Genomic DNA, 17784 nt, shown 5'->3' on the forward strand with positions numbered 1-17784 from the left:
ACGCTGACGGTCTCCATTTTATTCCTCACAGCTGGAGTGCTAGTTATTTCAAAGAACGATGTTGAACGGAGAGCAAGAAATTGTCCCCCGCATCCCACTCACTTTGAATTCCCCCCAACCTTCACCAGTGAGGAGATTCCAAATCAGGAGCCCAGCCAACTCACCAGGGGTATATGGAATAGTCCATCTCTCGTGAAGGAGGGCGGCTGTTGGGAGGCTGCAGCAGAGAACAAAGTTGTGATTTGGGGTGGGGGGGACCCTAATGAACGCCAGTCTTCCCAAAGGCAACCCATGCAGGGGTGGTCTGAGCTGTGGGCAGTGGGACAGAAGACCCCCAGTGCCAGGAGGAGGGAACCGGTCCTTGAACTAAAAGAAAGGGGTTAGCCGCTGAATGCGGCAGCTGTTAATCCAGGCACTCGATCATTGGGGGGGGGTGAGGGGGGGGGTCATAGCTTTGAATGTGGTTCCTGCAGCTCCCTGCCTCGAGGACCCTTACCCGGGCGTCCACTGGGCAAGGCTTGACCAACGAGCTGGGGAAATAGCCAGATTTCTTGGACACGACGAGTCTCCCCTGGAAGAAAGAGAAGAGTCCCTTGCAAGGGTGGGGCGGAAAGCCAGGCAGGGGTCTAAAGGAAGAACCAGCACCATGGACTCCCTTTGTCCACTCTGAGTTTAGGTTTCTTTGTTCTCTCCCAAATGAGGAGGTTTTCACTCTCTCAACCCTCAGCACAAGTCAACAAGAGGCAACAATGGGGTCTCTGTCATGGGAACATGCTAATGTGATAGGCTGACTCAGCAAATGTCCTAAGGCCTGAGTTCTCACAACCTTGCTTTGCTTTTCAACCTGGTTTCCAACTCTGCTTTGCAACCTGGTAAGCTACAGCCTGGGGTGTGGAACCTCTTCAACCAACGTGTCTTGCAAGCCACCCAGAGGTGACCCGATTCTATGGGGAAGGGGCTTAGCCTGGGCTTCCTCCTGTTTGGTGCAGCAGCACCCAATGGGGGATCCGAGAGACTTGAGGCTCCGCTGGACCAGCAAGCCAGGATGCAGGGCTACTTGAGTTCACCCCGGGCGGATGGCAGAGCAGGATCCTAGATTGGCCAAGGGGGCTGGGCCCCACAGGGCAGGATAACTCCCTGCCCCCAATGCTGGTGCTATTGGATAAACCCAGCAGAGGGAGAGAGGGAGGGAGGGTCCTGTCCTAGCCAGCATCTCCTTCTCTCCTGGTTGCAGCTGAAGGATTTCAGGCTCTCGTTAAAATGCCTGGCATGTCCAAAGCTGAATTCCAGGGATAACCAGCCGAGGAAGGTTTCGTCTTTCCTGCACATTCCTGGAGGATCCACTCACCTCCCACCACTGAGAGTCGGGTTCTCCTCGGAGCAGCTCAATCACTTCGCCCATTTGGAAAGTTAACACGGGTTTCCCTGGTGGAGCTGGGTTGCCATGGTAATTCTGGAGGGCCACCATTTTAGGACCTGGAAAGAAGCCAGGAACAGCAAGGGCCTTGACGGATCTCTCAGCAGGGGTTGGCAGCAAAGGATGGTTGCAGACCCCCAGAAGGAGGTTGTGGTGGTGGAGGAGGAGGAGGAGGAGGAGACAGAGATGGAAGTGGTGGATGAGCAGGCAGAGGAGGAGGTGGAGGTTGTGGTAAAGGAGGAGGCTGAGGAGGAGGAGGAGAAGGCAGGGGAGGAGGGGATGACTTACCTAGATTCAGTGTTTCCTGTCCAGAAATAAAAAGAAAGAAGTTTCAGATCTCCTGGAGCGCTTTTGTCCACACCAGGAGCTAGTCTTGCTCTTAGAACTGACCCCCCCCAGCCCCTCCGACAGCAAAGGTCTTACAGAGATGCGACAGTTTGGATTCTGAGCTGCTGGCCCCACCCCCTCCCTTGCATTCAAATTGGGGCAAAAAAGGGGGAGAAACCCCATCTCAAGACCAACCAAGGACTCGCCCTCGCTTCTCAGAAAGGGGTGGGGGAAAGGTGACCCCCATGTCCTCCTCGGGCACCTTGCTCCCTGCCTCATTTCTCAGAGGGAAGGGAAGGACAGCCGCACTGCTTACCTGCTCAGCAGGAGAACCTGGAAAGCAACATGAAGAAGTGGCTGGTTAGTGGAGAAAGCACCTAAGAGGAACAGCTCAGTCCCATCACTTTCTGCGTACAGATCTCATGACCACCTGAATCCCCCTCTTGCCATTCCAAATTCTTCCTTCTCCCCCTTTCCTCACCTTCAAAATTTAGGGTGCCCTTTCACATACAAATATGTTTGTTAAGTGACGGTGATGTTGCAGGAGGACAAAATGTATTTTTCAAAGCGATTTGTGACATGCAAAATCCTCTAAACAGCTGCAGAATGGATGTGTCTCTGCAGCTGCTCTGCCCTTCTGGGACGGGCGAGAGGTTGACAGGGACCCCCCAGGAGGAAGCTGCCCGGGGGGGGGGCTCAGCCACTCTACCAGGATCAACAGGCAGCCATTGGAGCAAATCGTCCCTTTTATTGCAGGAAAGCGTGTTGATTTGGAGAGCACTGCCCAAACCTGTCCCCACGGGTGGCCCACCAGACTTTCCTGGGGTAGTGGAGTGGACAGCCCAGGCTCTCTGCTTCAGCTGGGGACACTAAGACAACTGGCAGCAGACACAGCACTGCTCTGTTTTCTGGGCTGGCTGGCCGCAAGAGGCTTTTCAGCCACCCCAGCACCGTGTGCTTGGACCACTTACTGAATTGGCAGGGCGGGATGACCTCCAGGCACTCCTTGTGGGCGCCTGCCTTGCACTTCAGGCACTGGTAGCCTTGGTAGAAGGTGCCCCTGCAGAAGGAGAGAGATGCTGCTAGCCCAGCAGGCCTGCCTGGAGCTGCACCCGAGAGACTGCACCCTTTGGAGTAGGAGCAGGGAAGACGCCCCGATACCTGGAGGCCCCTGTGGGCTCCCCAGGCCTCTCCTCAGATGCAGGGAAACCCTTCTGCTCAGACTCCGAGGTCAGTCCCGTGATAAAAACTGAGCTCGGCCACATTTACTACTGCCCCTCCTGCTGCCCCCCCCGGCTGACTTTCCTTGTGGTCTTCGCCTGCATCCCGTTCCCTGGGCTTAGCATTCCGGCCATGCAAACAGGCTGGTGACCTCAGGCCAGGGTGCGACAAAAGCCCCTCGAACCTGTGCTCATGAGAGGCCCACCAGACTTCCAGGGTGGAGGGGATGGAGGAGAGTCCAGGCAAAGATTCTCTGCTCAATCTGGGGGACCAAGTACCGCTTCCTTGGCAGCACACACAGGCGTGGCTCTTGGAAGGTGGCAGAGCCGTGGCCAGGAGGGACCCTGCCCAGCAACACAGTAAGCTGCTGATGGGGGGGCACCGGAAGGGGTGGACTCTGAAGCAGGTGCTTTTTGCCACACTGCAGCTCGGGGGCTGCTTGGAGCAAGAACTCCCCTGCTCTGATGTGCCAAGAAGCCTCCGTGTGGCAAGCAGCCCCAGAGCTGTACGGCTCCAAGGCTGCCTGTTGCACGGCAGCTGCAAGACCTTTTGTAATGATGCAACTTTACAGTAAAACTTTACAGTAAAACCAGCAGCAGCGATTGAGGAGTCTGTGTGTACCTGGAGAAGGAGAAACATTCACCTTAAAAACATCTTGCAGGCTTTGCAGTTGGTGGTCTTGTCGAAGGTGAACATCTGGAACTGGTGGTTGTTTGCCGTGGCTTTCTCGGGCTTAATGTTGGATCTGGGCAAAGCAAAGGAGCGCCACTCAGCTCAGGCCAGGCAAAGCAGGTCGCAGCTCCTCTTTGGAGACATTGTGAAGAGGGTCCGCTGTGCACTGAGGGCCTCTGGTGCTCAGCCCTGCACTCTGGGTCAGGGCCAGGCCAGGCGGCACCACTTAGTACATGTACCAACACCTGTGTCAAGACCGCCTGCAAGAGCCAGCCAGGCCTGCTTGTGTCTTGAGCATTCAGCCTTCTGATCTGGGCCCGGCCAGGACCCAGCTCCCGGACACTCACATGGCCATTTCAAACTGTTCCATCCACTTCCGTTTCATCTCTTCCGTCTTGCAGAAAAACTGGAATCCCTGTTTGCCTTGAAGGTGAGTGAGGTAGAAGCCATAAGACCACTGTGGGGAAAGAGAGGGGGATTGGATGAAGCCAGACGCCAGCAGGGCTGGGGGGAGCCATGGCGCCACCCTGAAGCTGCCCTTAGGAGGCCCCCTTGGGTGGCCGAATTGCAGCCCCCGAGGCAGCAAGCTTGGCCAATGGCCCTCCATTCCTGGCCAGAAGGGTTTTATTTTATTTTATTTTTATTTATTTTATTTTATTTATTTATTTCCTGGCCAGTTCCGGGAGGGCTCACCTTCCTTCTCTTTGCCAGCACGCCTGTCTCGCCAGCAGCACAAAGAGGCTGCCTCTCCTTCAAAGATGCTTTAGTCCCATCTGCTCCACTCACCCTCCTCGGGCAAGCCTACCTCACAGGGCTGCTTGTAAGGCTTCCTGCAGTAAACTGCAGGCCTCGTGCAGCCCACCCGACGATGCCCAATCAGCCCTGTCTAGGATTATTACAGCAGCAGCAAAAGACAAAAGGGCCGGAATTGGTAGAGACGGCTTACCATTTTTCCATGCGACTGAGAAGCAGAAGGAAGCGAAGAGGAGACACAGTTGGTTACAACAAGCTCCAAATCCCACCTGTTCAGACTCTAAAACAAGCCCCCCTTTCCCCCCCTCCCCATGGCCCCCAGTCCCAGGTGGCCCAGATGTTTATTTCTTTGGAGAACGAATGGGGAGGCCTCTTTCTGCATCTGCACCCTCCAGAGCGTGGGGAGCTGGAGGAATTTCCTCCTGCTAAGGCCCCTAGAAGAACAGGGGTTCCGTCATGCAGGGGAAAAACTGGCATGAAAGAGGGACTGGGTTTCGTTGCTTCAAGCAAAAACTGCCCACGTGGGAACCCTTGTTGACCAGAAAGGGGCTTCTCCTCGTGGTGAACATGGTGCGAGACGGGCAGTTGCCAGCTTGCCAGAGGACACAGGCATCCTGGTAACCCCACCCCCACCCCCCAGTGATGGAACTGTGATTTCTCTAAAGGGGCCAAGAAGCACAAGGATACCCCCAGGCCAGTGGAGAATGATGAGGTCAACGGCTTCCAGCCCCTGGACAGCCTGAGCAGCCCAGCTCTTTTGCGCACACTCGGGCTAGGCTGCCCCCGGGGGGACAAGAGGAGGTGCCAAGGGTGCTTCCAGCGGCTGCAGCTCTCCCCCCCTTGCAGTGCCCAGTGTTGGCCATGAAGCGAGAAAAAAGAAGGGATCGCCTGCCTCACCCACCTTCTTGATATCTTTGTTGTTGGTGGGGTCATCGGTCATCTTGTAACAGAGCAGCTCAAGGATATCTTTTTGCTCGTAGCTGTAGCCTTTTCTCTTGCAGACAATCACCACTTTATCAAACAAAAACAAATACCTGTCCCAGAATCAGAAGAGGAAACCGGGACTCAACAACCGTGTCTGCACATTCCCTCTCCCCCGGGGCCTTGGGGAAAGGGCTCCCCTCCTCCAGGGACCGGGAGAACCATGCCAGCCAAAGGGGGCAGCTTGTGCCTAGATGTCCCACCTGGAGGCTTGGTCAAGGGGGTTTGTCATCTCTGGCCAGAGTGCCCAACTTCTGGCCCCAAGAAGTTGCAGGTGGCTGCCTGCCAGTCCCAGCCAAGGGAAGTTCCTCCCCTGAGATTCTGCATCTCCAACAGACCCAGCCAGATCTCCCCCCACAAGCCCTCCTGCTCCTCTCTTCCTGGGCCCCCTTTAAAAGCCACCTCCTCTGGCCTGCCATGGGGCTCAGCGCAGGGCCAGGAGCACCTGGGGGCCTCGGCACATGGCTGGTGGCCCAGGGCAAGCCATCACCCTCCGAGTGGCCCCAAGAAGAACAGGCAGCAGACGCCTTTTGCTTCAGTCCAGCTTTGGCGGGGGGTGGGGAGATGAGTCAAGGCAGGGGTCTTCCCTCTTAATGCTAGGAAGGGGAGGCAAAAGGTCCGTCTCTTTGAACCCACTTCCAGAGTTCAGCTGCTGAAGAGGCCGCCAGGTGGGCTCAACCCATCTGGCAGAGCAGGGGTGGCAGGTAGGACCTCTGTCAGCTCTCTTGCATCTGCTGCTGCTCTCTAGCAGGGAAAGGGGGTCCTGGGGAAGGAGGGGACAGGTGGGCCTGGCACAAGGGGAGCAGGGTCTGAGCTGAGGGGGCAAATGCACAAAAGTGGAATTTGCTTCCAGGACTGAGGTGGGCCAGGGAGGGAGGGAGCTGCCTTCATTCATACAACATGCTGGCCATCCCTGGTTTGCTACACGGAGTGCTGTGGGTGGGGTTCCTGCCTCTGGAAGTCAACCCACTCAAGCCTACATGTCATGGGAACTCAGCCAGCTGCACCAACGTTGCTCTCAGGGCCTCAGTTCAGCCAGGACCCCCGGAAGAGGCTTTTCCTTCTTCACTGCTTTGCTCACTCACCGATCTTGCTTTGTGTGGTTGATGATGGACCGGACCTTCAGTTCCCCATCAATCTTGGGCCGCCCGTATTCTTCCAGCTTCACCGGCTGTGGGAAAGGCGACAGGTTAAAAGCGCAAAGCTACCCACTAGGGCTCCAAGTGGCACCTCAGCTGTCAAAGAGGAGGGGGGCACAGGGCACTTCTGGGGTTAGAGGGCAGCGAAGCCTCTTCGGGGGTGCTGGGCAATCCAGCTCTGCAGACCTGTGAGCAGGTAAGCTAACTTCTGGGCAAGAGCAGAACGCAGGGGGAGGGTGGCCTAGGACAATTTGCCACGGCCAACTCGCCCTGGCCGGCTCGCTGCGGGATAACTTGCCATGGCCAACTTGTTGCCAGACAACAGCTATATTAATAACAAAGAAATGGTGGAATAGAACAATTAAACAATAGAACAATTAAACAATTAATTTAAACAATTAAATTAAACAATGGAAAAGGAGGGAAAGAATGAAATGAGATTGACAAAAATTAAAATATTTTTTTTAAAAAAATAAATAGAATTGTTAAATTGTTCCGCAGTGAATTGTCCCATGGCAAGTTGGCCCATGGCGAGTTAGCCGCGGAGATTTGGGTCCTACCCTGGACCCTGCTCTGGTTGACGTCATCTGTGCCCTTCGGCTGGCTGAGCCAATTCGCAATCACTGCCTCGCAACAGCCATTATGGGATGCCAATCTCCTGAACGAGGAGCCTGTTGGCCTTCAGGACGGCCAGAAACGCAGCACGTCCAGAGCCGAGAGGAGACTGGGAAGGCCTCTCTGCCGCTGGTCACCAAGAGCCAAAGGCTACTCCTTTGATCTTACCAGGTTTTCTATGGAACTCTGAAATTCACTTATTTTCTTCAGTGTTTCTTTGTCCCGTTTGACTTCATTGATGAACATGGCCAAGTCCTGAAAAATGAACAGCAGGCTTTTTTTGGTTGAAGTGGCTCATCAGTGGCACCGCAAGCAGAAAGCGCCAGGCAGGGATCCGCTCCGAGAGCAGAAAGACAGGCCTGCTTCTGCATTCAGCCTCCCTTGCCCAGCAGCATCAGGGCGCCTGTTCAATTCCCAGCCCCCCCACCCCCCAGGGCAGAAGTGGAGCACAGCCATGCCAGGCTGAGAAAAACTGGGGGGAGGGGCTTTGGAGAGCAGTCCTTTGCCAGAGACCGGGCCATGCCTCTGTTCAGTGATCCCAAAAAGACCCCACCTGCATGGCCTCCAATGCTTCCTTCAGCTGCTGCTTCTCTGGCCGGTCGGATGAGTGGCTGAGCAGCTCCTAGAAGACAAACCACCATCCTGGGTTACCATAGCCACTGCCTGCCTGCCTGCCTGCTTCCTACTCCACCTCACCGTGCGAGCGGTTCAAGACCTCTGGAGTAGGTGGCAGGAGAGGCCCTGCTAAGAAAGAAGTGTTGGAGTTGCTTGTCCCAAGGATAATGGCCGTTGGGGGTGGCCAAGCAGCATCAGATGTTTTGGTGCAAGCTTAAGTGAACGAGCCAGAATTAATCAAGGTTTCTGAGAATAACTGCATTATTAATTTCTGGGTGGAATCAAAAGCATTTGCCCTGGGGAGAATCCTGGGCAAGGGGGGCACAAGTGGAGCCAGAGGAGGCCCAGGCTCAGGATCTCATCTGGGCTCCAAGGGCCATGTGGGCAGCGTGGGGCTGACTGTTCTGCATCTCTTTGGCTCTACCAATCCAACTGGAATCGGCATTAAGGAGATGCCCCAATCTGTGCTGTAGAAGCCGAAGCCAGATCATGCCAGACATTAGTGCATTCATTGAGAAAGTGACTAAGTAAACAGCAAAATGCTGTTTACATAATTTACTTGGACATCAGTGAGGCCTTTGACAAAGCAGAAGACAGCCTTCTTGGCAAGAGAGAAAACTGTGGGATAGAAAGCATCAGCACCAGATGGATTCGCAACTGGCTGACCAACCGCATTCAGCGTGTAGTCCTTCATGGAGCTACTTCTATGTGGAGAGAAGTAAGCAGTGGGGTAGCCAAGGTTCTGCCTTAGGCCCAGACTCTTCAATACCTTCATAAATAATTTAGATCAGAGGATAAAAAGGGAACTCATCAAATCTGCAGACGACACCAAGCTAGCAGGAATAGCCAACACTCCAGAAGACAGGCTCAAAGCACAGAAGGATCTTGACAGACTTGAACACTGGGCCCTATCCAACAAAATGGATTTCAGAAGTGAGAAAAGTAAGGTTTATACTTAGGCAAGAGAAATCAAATGCACAAGTACAGAATAGGTGGTACCTGGCTCAACAATAGTTAACTGTGAGAGAGATCTAGGCTGCTGCCAAAAAAATCAATGCAATCCTAGGCTGCATCAACAAAGAGAAAGTACCAAAGTCATGTGAAGTGTTACTTTATCACTTTATAATGCCTTGATAAGACCACACTTGGAATGCTGCTGTCAGAATCCATTTATATTTCATTTCTAACTCCCTCTCTGTGCAAACCCAAATCTCACCCCTCCTTTCTGGATTCTGCCATTCCCAAGGAGGAAAGAGAAGACAAGGGAGTTTATTGTCCCATCTCTTTCCCTTAGATGTAACTTTTTGTTTATTCAGCCTGCCTGTTGAGTGGAAGAAACCCTCTCCCTCTGAACTACGAACAACTAAGAAAGGGGGTGGGGGAATTCTGGCTTGTATCTCCGGATGGAATGTGAAGGGGAGGAAGTAATTGTGTTGTGAATGGACTGATGGTTCTCCCTTTCCCACAAGGATTTGGACACCTGAGACTTGACTGATCAGGAACTGACCAAATAGACTTAGGGGTGGCGTTTTTGCGCGAGGACACTTTAAAAATATCGATCTGTGAGACAGTTTTCAGATCCTGTCTATTATATCCTCTGTCATCTATGTCTTAGTAAAAGTTCCTGCTTGGACAATCTTGTCTCCAAGAGTTTTTCTTTCCTAAGATGTGGATTGGAGTGGCTTCTGACAGCTGCATCCAATTTTGGCACCATGATATAAAAAAGATGTTGAGAGACTAGAAACTAGAGTGCAAAGAAGAGCAACAAAGATGATTAGGGGACCAGAGGGTCAGGTGTACAATGAAAAGTTGTAGGAACTGTGTACGTCTAGTCTAATGAAGGACGAGGGTGACATGATGGCATTTGAGGGGCTGTCACAGAGAGGAAGGGGTCAACCTATTTCCCAAAGCATCTGAAGGCAGGACAAGAAGCAATGGGTAGAAACTGATCAAGTAGAGATCCAATCTAGAACTTAATCAATGGAATGGCTCCCCTCCAGAAGTTGTGGGTGCTCAATCAAAGACTGAAGAGCCATTTGTCCAGAATGGTATAAGGTTTCATGTTCGAGCAGAGGGGTGGACTAGAAGACCTCCAAGATCCCTTCCAATTCTGTAATTCTCACCTGGGATGCTCTGCACTGAGAGCAACTGAAGCCCACCTGCCCACTGCAGAATGCATCTGGGTTTCCATCCCTCTGCAAGTTGGAGAACGACTCACTTTGAGCAGAAGATGATATTTCAGGACTCTCTGCATCGGCACCACCAGCAGGTCCTGGAGCTTGAACTTCCCCTCCTGGACCTTCAGAGTACATTCCTTGAAAGGAGAGCAACAAAAGAGCCGTGAAGCCCACCTTCGCCTCGCCCCCCTCGTCTCCAATGAAGGTCCGTCTGTGGGAGCAGCAATGCTGCTGGCATACCTGGACCAAGAGCAGCAGCCATCTCTGGTGGCTAAAGACAGACTGTCCGAGGCCAAGCAGCCAAGCGGCCCAGGTGGCCAACCTGCCCCAGGACCCAGCCAACTCAGAGGGCTCCTGGATCTGGCCTTGCAGCAGGGAGGGGCCCCCTGTGTCCCCCCCAGACCTGCACTGTTTGCCTGCTGAGGTCCCACCCAGGCCCTGGCAGGCCACAATTCCTAAGAAATGGACTGGCCTTTTCTCTTTCTTTACCTTTGGCTGAGTTCCAAAAATATATTTTGTTGAACATTGTAAGAGAAAAGATATAAAAAGAAAAGAGAAAAAAACCCCAAGAAGGATAAAACAGTAGAAAAAAATAGGATCGGGTGATTAAAGAGGAGGTTTTAAGGGGTTTTCATGATTTTGGATTTTCACTATTTCATTAAGTGATTGCAGATATGCATGTATTTTTATATTGCATATAAACCCCCCTAAAAATAGCTCTTCAATTCTAGGCAGAATACAAGTATGAGGAGCAGCAGATGGTACAATTTGAATCACAAAATGAAATTAAAACTGTGATAAATTCTCTCCATACTGTTAGAAGTCTGTTCTAATTTAAGAAGTCCTAATGAACGCGGTGGCTCAGTGGGTTAGGACACTGAGCTTGTCGATCAGAAGGTCGGCAGTTTGGCGGGTCAAATCCTGAGTGCCGTGTAGCAGAGTGAGCACCTGTTACTCGTCCCAGCTTCTGCCAACCTAGCAGTTCGAAAGCACGTAAAAATGCAAGTAGAAAAATAGGGACCACTCCGGTGGGAAGGTAACAGCATTCCGAGCGCCTTTGGCGTCTAGTCATGCCGGCCACATGACCACGGAGACGTCCTCGGACAAGCACTTGCTCTTCGGCTTGGAAACGGAGATGAGCACCAGGCCCTAGAGTCGGAAACGACTAGCACGCATGTGCGGGGGAACCTTTACCTTTACCTTTAATGAACTGAAACTTTAAGGCTTTCTGTAGAAAGAAGCCCAAATTTAGGATCCAGGTATCCAGGTATCAAACTGCAGTCTAAACAGGGCTCTCAGCTGCAGTTCTATTCTGGGCCAGATTTATCTGGAACCAGCACAGTCCAGTTGCTGTCCACTCCTGTTTGCGCTGTCAAAGAATGGAGACTGTGTCCAGGAGCAATTTCTGGCAGCGCCATATCTCTGGCGAACAGGTTGTGGTCTGCAAATCATCAGAGCGCATCCAGTGTGGGAAGCAACAAGCATCAGAGAAGCTTGTGAATCCCAACTTGGGCAAAGGGACTAGTCTAATCGACTAATTTCAACCAGGTGCGTCACCCTGACTCCAAGTCTAAGGAAGGAAGGAAGGACAGGCCTGTTGAAGGAGCAAAGTAGGAGCAGGATTTATTCAGGGCCAGAGAAGAGCAGATCTCTGGTGCTCAAAGAAAGGTGGAAATAGGATGAACCCGGAGCAGCTGGGATCAGTCCCACCATCTGCCACCCACAGCTCTCCCTGCAAGGTACTCGGACCCCTCCCCCCCCGAATTGCTCCCGAATTCCCCCCCGAATTCACTTTGCCATTTTGGTTGCCGGGCCAGGAAAAGCAGCACCTGGGAACTCAGGAGACACACTTCTGACATTTAGACCGAAGACATAATTCCTCTCCTGACACTGGGAAGGAAGCGTCTTTTACAGACAGGAGTTGCAGGATTCTACCACCAATATTTTTGGTAAGATTTGACACCTTTTTTGACATGGCACCAAGGAAGGTGCCCAAAAATATCTCCCAAAAGAGGGAGATTTAATTTCACATTGAATTATATTTACCTGACAGTGCCCCCTTCCCCAACTGTGATAGGCTTTTGGAAAGAAGGGCCAGAGCAATCTGACCAGGGATTACAAAGAAGTAAATCAAGTCCCTTTAAAGGTAAAGGTAAAGGTTCCCCTGCACATGCGTGCTAGTCGTTTCCAACTCTAGGGGCCGGTGCTCATCTCCGTTTCAAAGCCGAAGAGCCAGCGCTTGTCCGAGGACGTCTCCGTGGCCAGGTGACCGGCATGACTAGACACCAAAGGCACTCGGAACGCTGTTACCTTCCCACCGTGTTGTTGTTGTTGTTGTTGTTAGTTGCGAAGTCGTGTCCGACCCATCGCGACCCTATGGACAATGTTCCTCCAGGCCTTCCTGTCCTCTACCATCTTCTGGAGTCCATCTAAGCTCACGCCTACTGCTTCAGTGACTCCATCCAGCCACCTCATTCTCTGTCGTCCCCTTCTTCTATTGCCCTCAATCTTTCCCAGCATTAGGCTCTTCTCCAGTGAGTCCTTCCTTCTCATTAGGTGGCCAAAGTATTTGGGTTTCAACTTCAGGATCTGGCCTTCTGAAGAGCAGTCAGGGGTGATCTCCTCTAGGACTGACCGGTTTGATCGCCTTGCAGTCCAAGGGACTCGCAGGAGTCTTCTCCAGCACCAGAGTTCAAAGGCCTCAATTCTTTGGTGCTCAGCCTTTTTTATGGTCCAGCTTTCACAGCCATACATTGCAAATGGGAAGAACATAGCCTTGACTATACGCACTTTTGTTGACAGGGTGATGTCTCTGCTTTTTAGTGTGATGGCTAGATTTGCCATGGCTTTCCTCCCGAGGAGCAAGCGTCTTTTAATTTCTTGGCTACAGTCCCCATCTTGGAGCCCAGGAAAATAAAATCTGTCACTACCTCCATTTCTTCCCCGTCTATTTGCCAGGAATTGAGAGGGCCGGATGCCATGATCTTGGTTTTCTTTCTTGTTTTGAAATTTTTTTAATTGGTTTTATAGGGTTAGCAAAGAAGGTAGGGAAAAGGGGACTTGGAATAGGGTAGAGGAAAGGTTAAAGGTAGAGGTTGGGGTATATACATGTATTTGTGAAGCAATATGGTGTTTGGGTAGGGACGCGGTGGCTCAGTGGGTTAGGATGCTGAGCTTGTCGATCAGAAGGTTGGCAGTTTGGCAGGTCGAATCCCGAGTGCTGCGTAACAGAGTGAGCGCCTGTTACTCGTCCCAGCTTCTGCCAACCTAGCAGTTCGAAAGCACGTAAAAATGCAAGTAGAAAAATAGGGACCACTACGGTGGGAAGGTAACAGCGTTCCGTGCGCCTTTGGCGTCTAGTCATGCCGGCCACATGACCACGGAGACGTCCTCGGACAAACGCTGGCTCTTCGGCTTTGAAACGGAGATGAGCACCGGCCCCTAGAGTCGGAAACGACTAGCACGCATGTGCGGGGGAAACTTTACCTTTACCTTTTATTGTTCTTTAAGATTGATTAATCTCTGTTCTAAGGATTTTGGACTTTCATAAATTTATCCAATAACACTGGTGGTAAGAACCTGAATTCTGTAATTCTGTCTTTAGCACCATCAATATGCTGTGTAAATACATCCCAGTCCAGATTGAAGAGACCAAAAGCAAAATTGTCCAACCTCTGGAAAAGCAAAATACGCATTGCAGACATTAGGCACTGATTACAAAATGTCAGCCATCAGACGACTGACACCATAGACATGGTGGCAAATAACAGATCAGATTCTCCCCCTGCTCCTGGCTTTTGAGCCACACGTTCTCCTCCAAACTGTTTCTTTCTTGCTGCCTGAACTCAGCACCATTATTGAGATCACCTCTATCCACCAGGAACTTTGCTGGTGGAATAAGTCACAGGGCTGGAAGGGACCTTGGAGGTCTTCTAGTCCAGCCCCCCGCTCAAGCAGGAGAACCTATACCATCTCAGACAAGTGACTGTCCAGTCTCTTCTAAAAACCTCCAGTGATGGAGTGCCCACAACTCAGTGAGACAAGCTTTTCCATTTAATAAAAAAGGTAAAGGTTCCCCCACACATGCGTGCTAGTCATTTCCAACTCTAGGGGCCGGTGCTCATCTCCATTTCAAAGCCGAAGAGCCAGCGTTTGTCCAAGGACGTCTCCGTGGTCATGTGGCCGGCATGACTAGACGCCAAAGGCGCACGGAACGCTGTTACCTTCCCACCGTAGTGGTCCCTATTTTTCTACTTGCATTTTTACGTGCTTTCGAACTGCTAGGTTGGCAGAAGCTGGGACGAGTAACAGGCGCTCACTCTGTTAAAGTCTGTTAAGTCCCTTTAAGGCCCTTCAAAAGGAGAGCGGCAGAGAATGCAAAGCAGTGGCAGGTCCTCGTAATCCCAGAAGAGAGCCCGCCAGAGGGATCCAATCTCCCCTGTGGGCGTGCCTAAGTGTAAGTCCAATATGCTCAAGTAGAGGCTGCTGTGTGAATGTGGAGAAACGCAGTCTGGCCAATGTGTTGGCCTGTCCATTACTACCAGTAGGATGCACCAAAAGTGATTTATTTCTGGCCAACGATAAAGCCAAAAAGGCAAGCTCACTTCGGCAGTTTAAGGTTTGATCTGGGCACGAAATAAATTAAGTGGCAGGCTGGAGTGGAAATTAGTCAGAGGCAGAGGCCATTTTTAAGCCTGAAGACCAATGGGGGGGCCCTTTCGAGAAGGCAGGGATGCTTATACTATTTCCTATCTCTGAGCAGCATCCTAAAAGAGCATGTGGTTTCCATTGTCCAAGAAAACTGACATGCTACATTGTAATTATGCTCTAATTATCCATTTCTAATTCCTTGCGTGCAAATTGATTTGCAGAGGTGATTGCAGCATTTACTTGGCAGTTTTCAAGCAGCAGCTGAGCATCAATTATGACATAAAACAAAAATTATGGCTTTTAGTAGGAAAAAGCGATCAAATAAAAGGCACCTGAATGGGATTAAGGCAAACTGTGTCACGAGCTTTAATTACTCAAAGATTAACAACGCAAATCTTAATAAAATTTTGAAAGAGGCCGAGCTGCAGAGATGCTTACCTATGGTGAGCCCAGAAGGGTCTTCAGGGTCACTCACCAGCCTGCAAAGGCTCAGCCTGCTTCTTTTGTTTTGCTGGAGAACGCCCACCCCACCCCCCACCCCGGCCCTGGGAGAGATGCAAAGACTTTGCCCTGACTCCGCTGACCTGATCCCCTTTGCCACACCTGTCTTTGGGGCTTGCTGGTCCAGAATTTCAGGGGTGGGGGAGAGAGCCTAGAGATCCCCCTTTTCTCCGTAAGTTTAGGAGAGAAGACAGAAGGCTACTGGGAGGGGGCTGCTGGCCTCGCAATCCAGGGCCCACAATGGCATTGGTCAGCCCGAGTTATAATAACACGCAACTATGGCGCCTATGGCCTTGTGGGAAAAGCCATTTGAAAGCAGGCAAATGGCAAAGCAGTGGGAGGGCCCGGCTGGCCTGGGGCAAGTTGATAGGTCAGCGTCACTGACTGCACCAATGGGGGAAGAGGGCGCTTCTGCCTGTGCATTGATCTGTCCCTTTGAAATAGCCGCCCATCTGCCAATCAAGTGACTCCGCCAAGCGGAAGTAGAGGGAACTGTCAGGAAGAACAGAGGCTGAGTGGAGTGGGAATGGACTGCTTAGAAAGTAGTGTTGGAGGAGAATGTTTGTAGCTCAGTGTTGAGACGAGGGCTCCTTGGGGCTCTCTGAGCTTGGCTGCATTGCTGATGTTACCCAGTTTGGGTGATGAAACATCTGTAAAAACCACCAAGCTCGGAGAGCACCAGGGGCGCCTCAGCCAGCGTGGGCAGCAGAAAGGAGGAGGGCAGCGGGTAGGAACCAGTCGCAAGCAAGACGGTTCCATTAGGTCAGCACCAATCAAGTGCTTTTCAAGGCCACGAAGGGAATGGCTGAGCGTCTGTTGACTCAGGACAGAAGAAAAAGGCTAGAATTTAAATCTGGGAGCACTGACTGATATCTGAGTTTCATTTCTGGGCACTGGGATGAGAAAACCTCTGTATCCTTCTGCCCTAAAGAGGCTAAACATGTCACATCTGAGGACACAGGAAGGAAGACGAACGGGCCAAGAGGAAGGAGAAGAGTGGCAAAGTCATGGTGGGAATGATGAGTTGGGAGATCCTGAAGAGAAGACAATACAAGAAGCGGATTCTCCGTGCGGTAGAAAAAACATTGTGGAATATGGTTCTGGTGAAAAGTAGTTTTAGCTCCATTTCCTTTCCTCTTTTTTGCCTTTAATTTCTTCTGCTCTTTCTTCTGTGCTTTGCATAAAGTTCTGTCAACTCTGCCTGGTTCGGCTTGACGCCTCACAGGCATCCTGCCATCAAATGAAGAAGGGGCAGGATGAAGAAAAGGGGAAGAAGGGGGAGGAATGATGAAAGGGCAATAAAGCTTTGTGAGAGGAAATTGGGAGGGGGGAATGGCAGGTGAGAAGGACTAGAGCAGCATCCCAGGGCCAGGCACCCTGAGAAATAAGCGGATTACCCCCAAATGTGTCTTGATGAGCTCCAGTTGGCTGGAAATGGACTGGTCACGGGGGAAGGGATGGGCTAGGGGGGCAAACCTACACCTTATTTTTGTATCCAGCAAGCATGGACTTCAGACCTGGCTTGACTTTACTAAAACCAAGATCTTAGTGAAAAAAACCTTTGCTTTCACCAAATGGAGTCGAAGGCTTCTCTTTCCTAAGGGGTCGGACTGGGGCAGGTCTGACATTAAGCCAGCTGTGCAGTTGTGGCCAAGCCAGAGAGGAAACTGCCTCTACCGTGGGAATTGTGGAAACGATGTCGGCCGAAGGGAGCAACTAGGAAGAGATCAATGGCTGGGGGAAGCATCCTCGAAACCCCCTCCTGGAGGGCTAGATCTATCCAGATGGCTGGAAGAGGACAACCCACCAAGACCCCAACGGTCCCTCGGAGTCTGGAAAAAGGAACGTGAAGAGAAACCCATGGGACTGACATTCACTCGGGGGGGGGGGGCTGCTGGTGAGAGACCCGACTGGAGCTGGAGGAGCTGGAGAAAAAATCGAGCACAGGTGAGCCAGAGCGAGAGGACTCGATGCCGGAGCAAGCCATAAAGTTCCCGAGGGGGCTTTTGGTAGTCTGAAAGCTCATGAAGCCCTCGCCCGGCTAGAACATCCTGCTGACCAGCCAACTCCAGCCATGGCAAGCGAGGGGGCAACTACTTCTGCCACCGCAATGCAGAGACCTTTGGCAATTGCCACGCTCCCAGCGCCCGGCCCCACAGCCCAGACTGCCCCGGCTGCAGGAGCAGCACCAGCAAGGCAGAGGATGCAGGACACCAGCTCTGGGAGTAAAGTTCAGTGGAGACGCAAAGCAACTGGAGTTCTTCCCGGCACAAGTGTTGGACATACAAGCAAGAGTATGATCCAGAAATACCCACCGAAGGGGCTGAGGGGCGGTGTGTGACCATGGCATTAGAGGGGGCCGCAGCTGAATGGTTGGTCACCCTCCACAACGATGACGCCTTGGAGCTGGGAAACCTCAACCGTCTCATGGCTGAACTTTGGAAGCATTTTGAAGACCCTCTAGCCCAGTGATGGCAAACCTTTCAGAGACCGAGTGCCCAAACTGCAACCCAAAACCCACTTATGTATCGTCGGGTGCCAGGTGGGCGTGGCCCATTGGGTGGGCGTGGCCCATTGGGTGGGTGTGGCTGCAGCAGTAATGGCAGACTGGGTGGGACTAAAAAGTTCAATCAATCCCAACTCTGCAAGATCTTTTTTTCCCATGAGAAGTTGAAATTGATTGATTGAACTTTTTTTTTTGCACACACAACGGCGG

The 17784-nt window shown here is 51.9% G+C and overlaps 1 protein-coding gene across 5 annotated transcripts in view; it reads right to left on the reverse strand.

The window, feature by feature from the left end:
* The window catches only part of VAV2 (vav guanine nucleotide exchange factor 2), a 108709-nt gene that overhangs the window by 8876 nt on the left and 82049 nt on the right, over window positions 1–17784 (reverse strand). For 3 of the 5 annotated variants that reach the window (XM_083375292.1, XM_083375291.1, XM_083375293.1), the window contains exons 10-22: window positions 9959–10054; window positions 7679–7747; window positions 7294–7380; window positions 6457–6542; window positions 5292–5424; window positions 3985–4094; window positions 3609–3710; window positions 2716–2804; window positions 2061–2077; window positions 1706–1721; window positions 1349–1476; window positions 497–571; window positions 165–217 (exon numbers count right to left, since the gene is read on the reverse strand). In XM_083375292.1, coding sequence (XP_083231418.1) covers window positions 165–217; window positions 497–571; window positions 1349–1476; window positions 1706–1721; window positions 2061–2077; window positions 2716–2804; window positions 3609–3710; window positions 3985–4094; window positions 5292–5424; window positions 6457–6542; window positions 7294–7380; window positions 7679–7747; window positions 9959–10054 — 1061 coding nt within the window. Of the gene's footprint in view, window positions 1–164; window positions 218–496; window positions 572–1348; window positions 1515–1705; window positions 1722–2060; window positions 2078–2711; window positions 2805–3608; window positions 3711–3984; window positions 4095–5291; window positions 5425–6456; window positions 6543–7293; window positions 7381–7678; window positions 7748–9958; window positions 10055–17784 lie in introns of all 5 variants that reach the window. The other 2 variants (XM_083375295.1, XM_083375294.1) reach the window with 1 other exon arrangement.

The sequence above is a fragment of the Vipera ursinii genome, assembly GCF_947247035.1.
Source record: "Vipera ursinii genome assembly, chromosome: 16".
Classification (NCBI taxonomy): domain Eukaryota; kingdom Metazoa; phylum Chordata; class Lepidosauria; order Squamata; family Viperidae; genus Vipera; species Vipera ursinii.